At 41.4% G+C, this 11,455-nt stretch overlaps 1 protein-coding gene across 3 annotated transcripts; it reads left to right on the forward strand.

The window, feature by feature from the left end:
* The first annotated feature begins 2,735 nt into the window (after window positions 1-2,735).
* Window positions 2,736-7,099, forward strand: LOC148027828 (alpha,alpha-trehalose-phosphate synthase [UDP-forming] 5-like). Of its 3 annotated transcripts, XM_087689540.1 has the most exons (5): window positions 2,736-3,145; window positions 3,553-3,643; window positions 3,895-5,930; window positions 6,093-6,366; window positions 6,449-7,099. In XM_087689540.1, the coding sequence occupies exons 3-5, from the start codon at window positions 3,952-3,954 to the stop codon at window positions 6,752-6,754; spliced, it is 2,559 nt and encodes an 852-aa protein (XP_087545666.1). In that variant the 5' UTR covers window positions 2,736-3,145; window positions 3,553-3,643; window positions 3,895-3,951; the 3' UTR covers window positions 6,755-7,099. The 3 variants fall into 3 exon arrangements, with proteins under 3 accessions (XP_087545666.1, XP_087545665.1, XP_087545667.1); XM_087689539.1 differs by lacking the exon at window positions 3,553-3,643; XM_087689541.1 differs by lacking the exon at window positions 3,553-3,643 and having other exon boundaries at window positions 2,736-2,951.
* The last annotated feature ends 4,356 nt before the right edge of the window (window positions 7,100-11,455 follow it).

Below are 11,455 nucleotides of genomic sequence, written 5' to 3' on the forward strand. Positions count from 1 at the left end.
TCGTGTAGTATACTAACATGTACATATGTGTAACTTTGGTTCATCTATATCACATTTAAGGATCTACCATGGAGTATACTTACACGTACATATTCTACTTTATAATGTTGTCCATACCAAAGGGATAATGCTGAAATGTCAAGAGTTTAATTGGAGTGTTGTAGGGGGTAACTTGTCTTTTTCACCAAGTCATCTTTTTATCCATGCTCAACCATCCCACCCAATGTTAAAGAACTACTTTACATTTTTTAATGCGCCTCTATATGACGTACTATGTTGTGCAGGGTGGAGATAACATTTAAGTCAAAAGTGAAACTTTTATATAAAGGAGCCTTGAAATTTTCTCAACATCTCATTAATGGTCATCCAATGTTTTTATTGCATAAATTCACAATCCCTAAGCAAATCATTTTACTTAAAAGTGATGCACTTGGCTAGGTTTGCCTGTATTAAGTCTTCTAAAATCAGCATGCCAACTAATTCATTTAAAGTGATGTACTTCTACTTTATGTCGGTTTAGGTTTTTAAATAATTTTAAATGAGTGCAAGTTGCCTTAGAAGTAGCTACAAACCACATTTTTATCGCCCATGTGCTTAATAGACTGCAATAAGCAATGATTACATGACGTTGCTAGTTTGGCTACCGAGTGACCTTAAAGAGAAAATAAAGTATGAATATGTCATTGATTATTTCAACAGTGGAAGGACAAAGTCATACTGACCTTTGAGCCTTAGGAGGTAGTGGGCTTTATTGTCCAAAGAGTGAATGCCAGCAAAACACATGCTCTATAGGAGCTTACTTGTACATAAATAAAACATGCATGGTGTGCAGAGCAATTTGACTAACTAGGATTTCAAGTCAGGAGGGACAGTATGTACTTTTGGGAGAAGGTACACTATCACATGGGTACTACCTTCCCAAGGTCCAACCTTTGCCCCCACCTAAACTTGATCCACATAGTGGTTGAGAATATCTTCCTCATGGATAGAGGAGGAAAAGAGTTCCCAAAGATTTCCTCAACTTGGTCTAATCATTTTGTTTTGATAGGATGCTTGCACTCTTTTGTTTTGTTCAGGTTATTCTCTTTGCTATTATTTATTTTTGCTCTAATTTATTATTGTCTTTAAAAATAGGACATCGACAAGAGATGAACACACTAAAACTCCTAGTTTATTCTTCTTTGAAATAAACTAGACACTTATAAGAGGTGGATAGATTCAACTCACCTACGCGTTAAAATTTAAAAAAAGAAATTTGAAAGTATGAAGTAGCTACAAAAACACCTCTTTTTGAGGCCATACGATGGTAATGAGGAATCGAGGCAATGAATGTTAATATACAAGCATGAACTCAGAAATTACAGGTGCACATAACAAGTTCCTCGTCCTACACATTCCTTTCATAACTCATTCTAGGTTACTTCTATCGGGGTCTTCTTTGCTACCATGACTATCTCAGTCCCCAATTGACTTGAAATAGTTTCTAGAACATGTGAGCTTATCTCAATATTCCTAAATGAAAAGTTAGAGGTGTTTGGAGTAGCCCTCTCTTGAGTGTTGTTCCCTCAGTTGGTGATCAACTTGTATTTACATTTCGAGTTCTTTTAGTAGCTACTTGTAAGTTATTAGGTGATGCGAACAACACTTAGGATGAGCATTACATCTATCATTTGCTATTGTTTACCCTTCTTATTGTTTGCACTTCGCTTTGTCCTTGAAAATCTCGGAGCAATGCTTACAAAAAATATAGTAACTGTATTCTAAAATTCTCAAGGACAAAGTTTAGCTTTGGTCATGTGCTTATGTTGAGGGTGTATGTTTAGGGTAACTACAAGGAAAGAATTATAAAAATAAGAGGTTACATTAGAAGCTTGCAATCTTGATTGGTTGGATACTCTCTTATTAGCACTTTTAGAGCTTGAGTGGATCTATTTCCCATTGGAAAGAAAGTGGTTGGAGTGGGTGCTTGAAGAAAACGTCTCTAGGTTGAGTGTAATCTGACCTTTAAATTTTGAAAACCTCTTTAGGTTTAGTATAATCTGACTTTTACATTTTGAAATTTATTGCTAATATTAAATAAAGGGAAAATCTTCTAAATTTCCAACATTTTAGTATGAGCATTTCAAGTATAGATATTTTACTCTTTAATGTAAATTTTCGTTAGAAAAAAAAAGAAAGGTTTTTTTCATTAAATGTTCACCTTTGATGTTTTCATTCAAAGGGGTTTTTTTTTCACATTTTATATTTATATTCACTTTTTTCTTGGTAAAGCACGTGGACGGTGGGAGGCAAGGATGAGCCACCACATTTGGATTCGAGAGGATCACGCGGGATGATTTTGCTGGCTAAATATTCCGAATTTCCGATTTTTTTAAAAAATTGCCAAATTTGTGATTGGATGGAGATATGGAGTGAATTTTATAGGAAAAAAAGAAAGAAGATACAAAACATATTTGAATAGGTGAAGCCGGAAGGGCTTCTCTCATCCATCATCATTCCTCCAGCCTTATCCAAATGAAAACCACCCCGCCCCCACGCCACCCCCGAATAAATGCCCAAAGAACGAACGAACAAACAAACAACAACCATCTCCAAGACAGAAAAAGAAAACCGTATTACCGCCGGGAAAAAAATAACAAAATAAATATTAACATGTAATAATTAAGAAATTTCAATAATAAATCTTGTCACTCGCCAACCTTTCTTCTCTGGTCTCTCCCTGTAGCTCGGTAGTTTCCGTGTTTGGACCCTTCTCTCTCCCCTTCCCTCTTTCTCTCAGACTCTCTCTCTCTTCTCCGTGTCTGTGTATTCTTTCCATGTGCTCTTGACTGTTGCTGGATTCATTCAACGCCTTTTCTCCAATATTCTTCCTGCTGCTTCTTCTCTTCTTCCTCCTTGCTGCTGCTACAAAAACCACAGATGGTAATGTTAGAAGACTGCAGCTTGCCCAGGTAACCATTCCTATTTTCCCTTTCGTCTTATTTTTCTCTTGCTATCCTTTCCATCAGAATCTTCTCCTCTTCTCCTCTTCCCCCTTCACCATTATCATTATCCCCCCCCCCCCCCCCCGGTGTCTGTAACAGAGGAATGGAGGAGACACCCCTTTAAGCTCCATTTTAGAGAGCTCCCTTTCTTTCCTGCTCAGGTTAGCTCGCTCTCTCGCACAAAAGGTGTCTCCTTTTTTGCATTGTCTTACAGAGATACTTTTAAATTCAATCATGGATTACACCTAAACAATTTGTATGGTAAAGTGTGAGAGAAAAGACGGCATCATTTTTTGCTTGTTTTTGCTGTTTTGGGATCTCTTTCTGAGAGCTGATTTTTTGTTTATTTTTGTTGGTTTGGGATCTCTTTATGAGAGCTTTCCGATCCGTCTGTATGTGTATGTGTGTCTGTGGGTTTTGGGCTGTCCCACACACAGCAGTATTAATGCGTGTCTCTCTGTGTGTGTGTGGTTTTGGGGATCTCTCTATGAGACCTTTCTGTGCATGCATGCGAGCATGGGTGTTTGGGCTCTCTCCCACACTGATATATCAATGTGTATGCACGCAGGTGTGCATGTTCCATCTGTACGCCTGTGTGTGTGTGCTTTCGTGTGCTTGCGAGTGGGTGACATCCCTTGTCCCCAGCTGTGCCTAGCTAGGTATGGGGTCCCTCTCTTGCTGAAGCTCATGATGTTGGAAATTAACATCTTAATTCGCAATGTGGCTATTATGGTGGAAATTTGTCTAGAACCTCTTGTGATAGCATACGGACGTGCGTTGTGGTTGTGTGTAGTTGTGGACTCATGCTCATGTGCTCTGCAGTTCTTACATTGGTTTTTGGAATCACTTTGTGGAGTGGCCTCGTCATGCTTCATTCTAAAAGGTTTTTTCTTCCTTTTCATTCTATCAGACTTCACCTCCACTCAAAAGTTGGATTCTTGCAACTGCCTTGAAAAAGGATCCAGACATGATATCAAGGTCTTATACAAACCTGCTAGACTTGACATCAAGCTATTCTTTCACTCTTTCTAGCGTTAGCCGGAGCTTGCCAAGAGTGATGACTGTGGCAGGGGTTCTATCTGACTATGGGGAGGCAGACAGTGTTGCTACTCTTACGCCACCCAGTACACCAACTTCTATCCCACAGGACAGAACAATAGTGGTGGCCAATATGCTTCCGCTGCAGGCATCTAGAGACTCCAATGGCTCATGGTCATTCAGCTGGGATCAGGACTCCCTTCTTTTGCATGTCAGGGATGGCTTCTCTAAAAACACAGATCTTCTTTATGTTGGTTGCCTGCATTTGGACATAGATGTCCACGAGCAAGATGAAGTTGCTGCGATTTTACTCGAAAAGTTCAGTTGTGTGCCTGTTTTTGTACCTCCAGATCTCAAACATAAGTACTTCCATGGTTTCTGTAAGCAGCACCTGTGGCCACTGTTCCATTACATGCTTCCCATCACACCTGAGCTTGGAGTTCGATTCAACCGTTCATTGTGGCAGGCGTATGTGTCTGTTAACAAGATGTTTTTTGACAAAGTGATGGAGATCATCAATCCAGAAGAAGATTACATTTGGGTACATGATTACCATCTGATGGCTCTCCCTACTTTTCTTAGGAAACGATTCTACAAGGTTAAGCTGGGTTTCTTCCTTCATACGCCTTTCCCTACGTCTGAAATATACCGGACTCTCCCTGTTCGGGAAGAAATCTTAAGGGGTCTTCTCAATGCTGATTTGATCGGGTTTCACACATTTGACTATGCAAGACATTTTCTATCCTGCTGTAGTAGAATGCTGGGACTCAAGTTCAAGTCTCAAAGGGGTTACATTGGCTTGGAATACTGTGGACGAACAGTGGGCATAAAGATCATGCCAGTGGGTATTGACATGGATCGGCTTACGGGCAGTTTGAAGCTGCCCGAGACACAGAACAAGATATGTGAACTAAAGGAGCAGTTCAGAGACAAGCTTCTTCTATTGGGAGTTGATGATCTGGATGTGTTTCAAGGTATCAGTCTGAAACTACTTGCATTGGAACAACTGTTTGTACAGCATCCGGAATGGAAAGGTAAACTGGTCATGGTGCAAATAGCAAATCCAACAAACAGCCCAGAGGTTTGTGAGGTGCGAGAAGAGATCCATGCCACAGCAAAGAGGATCAATGAAGGCTTTGGTGAAGATAACTATAAGCCAGTGATACTGATTGAAAAAATGGTTGCATTACACGAGAGAATAGCATACTACACAGTTGCCGAGTGTTGTGTTGTGACAGCTGTGAGGGATGGATTGAATCTAATCCCATATGAATACACTGTCTGCAGACAGGGTAGTGATGATCCTTTATCTTCATCAAAGGATGAATCTTTAAAGCAGAGTGTCCTTGTTGTGTCTGAATTTATTGGTTGCTCACCTTCTCTAAGTGGAGCTATAAGAGTCAACCCTTGGAACATAAATAATGTAGCAGAAGCAATGCATGATGCCCTAACTATGGCAGGACCGGAGAAAGAAATGCGGCACGAGAAGCACTATAGATATGTGAGCACACATGATGTAGCATTCTGGGTCCGAAGCTTCATGGGAGATCTGGAAAGGACATGTAAAGGCCATGCACATCACCGGTGCTGGGGTATTGGTTTTGGTTTTGGCTTCAGAGTTGTTGCACTGGATCCTAGTTTCCGCAAGCTCACGCTAGAGCATATCACGTCTGCTTACCGGAGGACAAGGAATCGCGTTATTCTGCTGGATTATGATGGCACCATGGTCCCCTGCAACTCAATTGATAAAACTCCCAATGCAGAAATAGTTTCAATATTGAATGCCCTATGCCAGAGTGATAATAATCTGATCTTTATTGTAAGTGGAAGGGGTAGGCATATCTTGAATGACTGGTTCTCATCATGCAAGAAGTTGGGTATTTCAGCAGAACATGGGTACTTCAACAGGTGATATAATGTTCCTCTACCTTCTCAATTTTGCTTTACATAAGGTTGTGCCGTTTTCTATAGTTAACTCTGTCTTAAACTTGGAGTATGTCTTACGATGTCCAGTTACTATGAGGTTTGGTAGGATGTCTCACAATTTCCTAGTAACATGTGCCCTAGCAGATGGCATCAAGATGGAGAATGGGAAACCCCAGTCCGAGTCTCAGATTTCAGCTGGAAAGAAGTTGTTGAGCCGGTGTTGAAGCGCTACACTGAAAGCACAGATGGCTCCTTTATAGAGGCGAAAGAGAGTGCTTTGGTTTGGCATTATCAATATGCTGACCCAGACTTCGGATCTTGGCAAGCCAAGGAACTGCAGGACCACTTGGAAAGCATCCTTGCTAACAAGCCTGTTGCTGTCAAGAGTGGTCATCAAATAGTGGAAGTGAAGCCGCAGGTATGCTTTTATTACATTCTTTTTGTATAATTTGTGTTCGAAATTTTCAATGGAGAGTCCATGATCTGTTAGTTTTCTGCAGGGAGTAAGCAAAGGCATTGTGGCTGCAGAGCTCTTAAATTCAATGGTTAGGAAAGGAAAATCTCCAGAATTCGTTTTGTGCATTGGAGATGACAGGTCAGATGAAGATATGTTTGAAAGTATCTCATCTGCCATAAATGGTTCCCCACAAATCCCGACAGCAGAGGTTTTTGCGTGTACTGTTGGCCAAAAACCCAGTAAAGCAAAGTACTACCTTGAGGATACCGTAGAGGTGGTCAAAATGCTCCAAGGTCTTGCAACAATGTCCGAGCCTCAGGGATTGAGTGTGCCTCTTCCCCATTTATAGCAAAGTGTCTTATATCCCAATCTATAGCTCCACAGTAGGCCAGGCTTCATTGTATGCTGGCTCAGCATGGAAAGCTGGATTTAGTCCCCTCCCATCATTCTTTTATTCATTTGTGACAGCAGCCCAAAGACGAGGGCAGGAACACACACAATCTCATCGATACATTCGGCAATTTGTACATCAGTAGAGCTTCTTTTGCATATGAATGACATGTTTGTTTGTGGGATATGTTTGTAACACTCGTATGGACTCCCTTTTACCTGATCTTTTGGAAGATCTTGTTTGTTAGGTGTTTTGATAGTTTGAGTTTTGGTTTACTACTGAAGAAATTTGAAATCAGTTAAACTTCCATGGACTTTGTTGGGTGTTTCAAATTTTAAGATTTGGTGCATCACTGAAGAAATATGAAATAAGTTCCAAGCTTCGTGGGTTTTTTAATTCTCATCCTTCAAGCCTAATCTAATGGATTTTCTACTTGTGTGATCCAAAGCTCTACACCTTTCTTACCTTAGGTGTTGGTGTAGTAGGTTATCCTTATTTGGGTTGGTTACACACTTCTAAAGTGATGCACAAGGGTATTTGTTTTGTATTTGTTGCTATTTTAAAAATATAATTATTTCACTTTTTTCTTAAAAAAAAGAAGTAAGGTAAGCTTGTACAGTTGGGGATCTTGTCCCTATTAACCACCCAAATGTCTTAAAGCCTAAGGTTTCTTTGACCCTCTTGCATCGTGGACAAAGGCCATTGCTTACTCCGATGCTTTTTGCTTTGACTTGAGTCCATACCGCCTTATGGAGTATAAGCCATAGTAGATGAGAGATCATTGCTTACTCCGATGCGTTTTGCTTTGACTTGAGTCCATACTGCCTTATGGAGTATAAGCCATAGTAGATGAGAGATCTTCGGTGGGAGGTAGGGGGACCAAATTTGTTGAAACCGATATTCCCATTGACAATTAGTCCAGCTAAGCAGCCATCTTTGATTGAGGGTAATGAACAGCTTCCTGTTGTACCTTGGTAAGTTGGGCAAGGGGAGCAGGAAGGACTTAGTGATCTGCCCGAAATCCTTCATCCTAACCTACACATTACATTGAATAAGCATTGGGTTAAAATTTTACTAGATTCTTTTTCGATCCTGAATGAACTTTAAGTCCTCATTGTTTAGCTTGTATTGCCTTTTGAGTTCCTCCGAATCTCTCTAGGTCTTATTGTCCTTGTCCCATATGTCCAACCAGATTTTGATTCCCTTGTTAAGTTTGGAGGCTATCCCATATTGATGGGGTTCAATTGGGGGAAGAGTGAGGCTTAGCCAGATGGAGTCACTTCCACTCCATCTCCTTTGACTTCTGGGCCTCAAGGATGGTTACCATCCTTTTATATTGTTGCCATGCTTCCCAGATACGTTTGACCAATGGAGATGTAGTGTGGGGTATAAATCTGTCCAGTGAATACAATTGTATGGATCGGAAGGTTTTTAAATTGTGAGTGTTGATGCACATTGAAACCTTAGATCTGATTGAGTAGAAGGACCGCCCAATCCTCCTCCTGGTTAAGTGTACATCTGATGACCCATTTTGTTGCTAGTTTCTTGGATAGAGAGAAGAGGTTTGTGAGTCCTAGTCCCCCTTTCTTTTTGGAGAGCATACATGTGTTCCAAGCAACTTCGGGGCATTTGTATTTATAAGGGTCCCCCCCCCAAGGAAGTTCCTAGATAAGGATTCGAGTTGTTTGAGAGCTCCTTTAGGGGGGCGCCAGCATGCTAGGAAATAAACACAGGTAGGAATCAAGATGTTTAAGAATAACATTGCGTGAGGCAACTCCTTGTGGGAAACCTTTCCATCTTTCTAACTTGGAATGGATTCTGTTCATTACCCACTTCCATCTTTATTTTAGGGTCGCTCCAAAACCCATGGGTATGCCTAATAGTCTAAAGATTTCCTCTTTTGGGATTATTTGGTATTTGGTGTCCAGGATCCATTGGGGAGGGGCCTGGATAAGAGTTCTGATTCTTGTTTTGGTATGATTAATTTTTGAACCTAAGGCTAAATAGAATATATCAAGGCAGTTCCAAAAGGTAAGGATGGACTCTGCATCGTTGTTGAGTGTGACATTTGTGTCATCTGCAAATAGGTTAAGTAACATTTCCTTTTTATTGGGTAGTTTGATGCCCTTAATTTTACCCTGAATTCTAACGTGCTCTAGGAGCCATCCTAATTCGTCTGTCACTATGGCAAAGAGGAGGGGGGCTAGCGGGCATCCTTGCCTTATGGATATGCGCAAATTGAATGATTTCGTTAGTACTCCATTGACTGAGATGGCTGTGGTAGCATTCCCAAGCAGAATAGAGACAAAATTGACAAACTTTCTACCTAGGCCCATGTCTACTAAGGATTGAAGTGTATAATCCCACTCTAGTCTGTCATATGTTGTCATATGCCTAGTCGAAATCGAACTTGAGAAAGATGAAGTCCTGATGTTGTTTCTTTGCATATTCCAATCCCTCCCACAAACTAATGATGGCGTCCATAATGTAGCGGCCCTTAATGTAGCCATTTTTCTCCTTTCGTATCCAGGCTTGTAGGTGGTGAACCAGTCTCCTCGCCAAGGCCTTGACGAAGTCCTTATAAGCTGAGTTAAGATAAGTTATTGACCGCCAATTACTCAGTTGCTCCTTTGCTCTCTTCTTTTGAATTAGTTTAACCACCCCTTGATTGATAGAGATAGGGAGCGCCCCATAGTGCATTGCTTCAGCCCACACTTCCATAAGGGGCATAACCACTAGGTTTTTGAATTCATGAAAGAATTCATTGGGAAGCCCATCAAGGCTCGGGGATTTCCCCTTCACTAGAGAGTCTATTGAGTCTACTATCTCAACTGGTGAGAATTGGCGTTAGTTTGGGTGGGATAACTTTTTTCCTATATTGGGAAATCATGGCTTTGGCAGCAGCCTACTCTAATGTTGGCTTCCTTACTTTCCCAAAAAGGTCAAAAAAATGGCTAAAGGGGACCGTTAGGTTTTCTGCTTGGTTTGATGCAAAGGTGCCATTAGGTTTTTTTGGCAGGGGTTGCCTCTCTTTGGCCTACTTGGCCTTGAGGATACTGAAATTTACTTTAGACAGTCTATTCGTGTGGTCTGCCCACCAATCTCTAAAAAAGAGGTGTATGTTCTTAGCTTCTAAGGCCTCTTCTTGTCTAAGGGCAAGCCTTCTAGAGAGAAGCAAATCTTGTAGGTGGGTTTCCCCTTTTGTTATTCTATCTCCTAAGAGAGAGATTTCCTGATACAATTTAGCTTGTCGCTCTCGCTTCACCTTAGTTTGTGTTTGTTTTGCCCTACTAAAAAGTTTTTGACACTCTTTGATGGCTGCTGCCCAGGAATGCATGTCGCTGGGAAATGTTTAGCCCATATGTTTTCGATACCTTTGAGAACATGATGGTATTTGAAAATGTCTGGGTCTGCGTGAAACCATCCCGCTCTGCATGGGGTGGTTTTCGCTTGTGAGAAGGAAGAGATCAGTGGTTTATGTTCTGACAACACTATGGTGTGTGATGTAGTTTGGGCATAGTCTGCAAAGGATGTAAGGACCACAGTGGAAACATAGCACCTATCTAGCCGAGCTTTCCTTATATACGGTGGGCTTTGATTATTTGCCCAAGTAAATCCCCCTATTGGGCCTATATCTATCGGCCCTTGAAAACCCACAAGTCCATTCCATTCTAGCAATTCTATACCCCCTATGATGTTGCCTTTACTTTCAAAACGATCTTGAATATGTTCCACCATATTGAAGTCCCCTGCAAGAATCATGGGGAATGGAATGGATTTTAGGGATTTTCAGGTGGTGGTCCTATCTCTATTAGAGGATGGGGCATAGATTGAAGTGACCTCCCAGTCCTCCTAACCTTTGAAGACTGCTGAAACCCAAGAATGACCAGAATCTCTGAGCACCTCTTTGATAAGGTGGGACAATTTTCATGAAATCCCTATGGCTGTGCCACCACTTCCACTCGGATGGTTCGTAAAGAACCAACAAAGTTGGCAATCTCTAGATTTTTAGCAAGATGGGGGCTGGCCACTTTCACTACCTGTAGGTAGACTACATCCGGTTTAAGATTGCCCTGAAAGAGCCAAGTCTTGATGATTCGTGCACGATTGGGGTCAGTAAGCCCTTTACAATTAAAGTTAATTATCTTGATCTTGTCTATCATAACTGCTTGTTGTTTTTAGAATTGGAACCTTTCGCCTTGGGGCCCTTACTTGTTGGCAGGGGGATGGCGTTCCCTGCGTTCATGGTGGATAACCTTCGTTTATTGATACCAGAACTTCCCGAGTTCGAAAAGGATGGGGGGGGGGGAGGAGCGGTGATGACCCACGTCTGCTGGTGGATTGCCGGTAGGGAGGGACTCCTCCTCCGCTATTGAAATCTCATTATCTGAACCCCCCTCCACTAGTGTTCCCTCCATTTTAGAAACATTTGAGTCGTTAATCTCTTTCTCAAATTCATCTTCCTGCATCTAAGTATCCTGAAAGAATTGTGTTCCGTCAACAAAGTCATCTTCGTGGTTAGATACCTTTGTAATTATTCTTTTTTCCTGTTTGCGGCTTTTGATTCTTATTTTTGCTAAGATGTTTTTTGTTTTGCACTCTCTGGAAACCATCCTCATCTCCATGTGTTGAGGGGGGGGGGGGGGGTGGCTCCTTCTC

The sequence above is a fragment of the Lygodium microphyllum genome, chromosome 12 (genome assembly GCF_053477565.2).
Source record: "Lygodium microphyllum isolate KBCC chromosome 12, Lygodium_microphyllum_v1.1.10, whole genome shotgun sequence".
Lineage (NCBI taxonomy): Eukaryota > Viridiplantae > Streptophyta > Polypodiopsida > Schizaeales > Lygodiaceae > Lygodium > Lygodium microphyllum.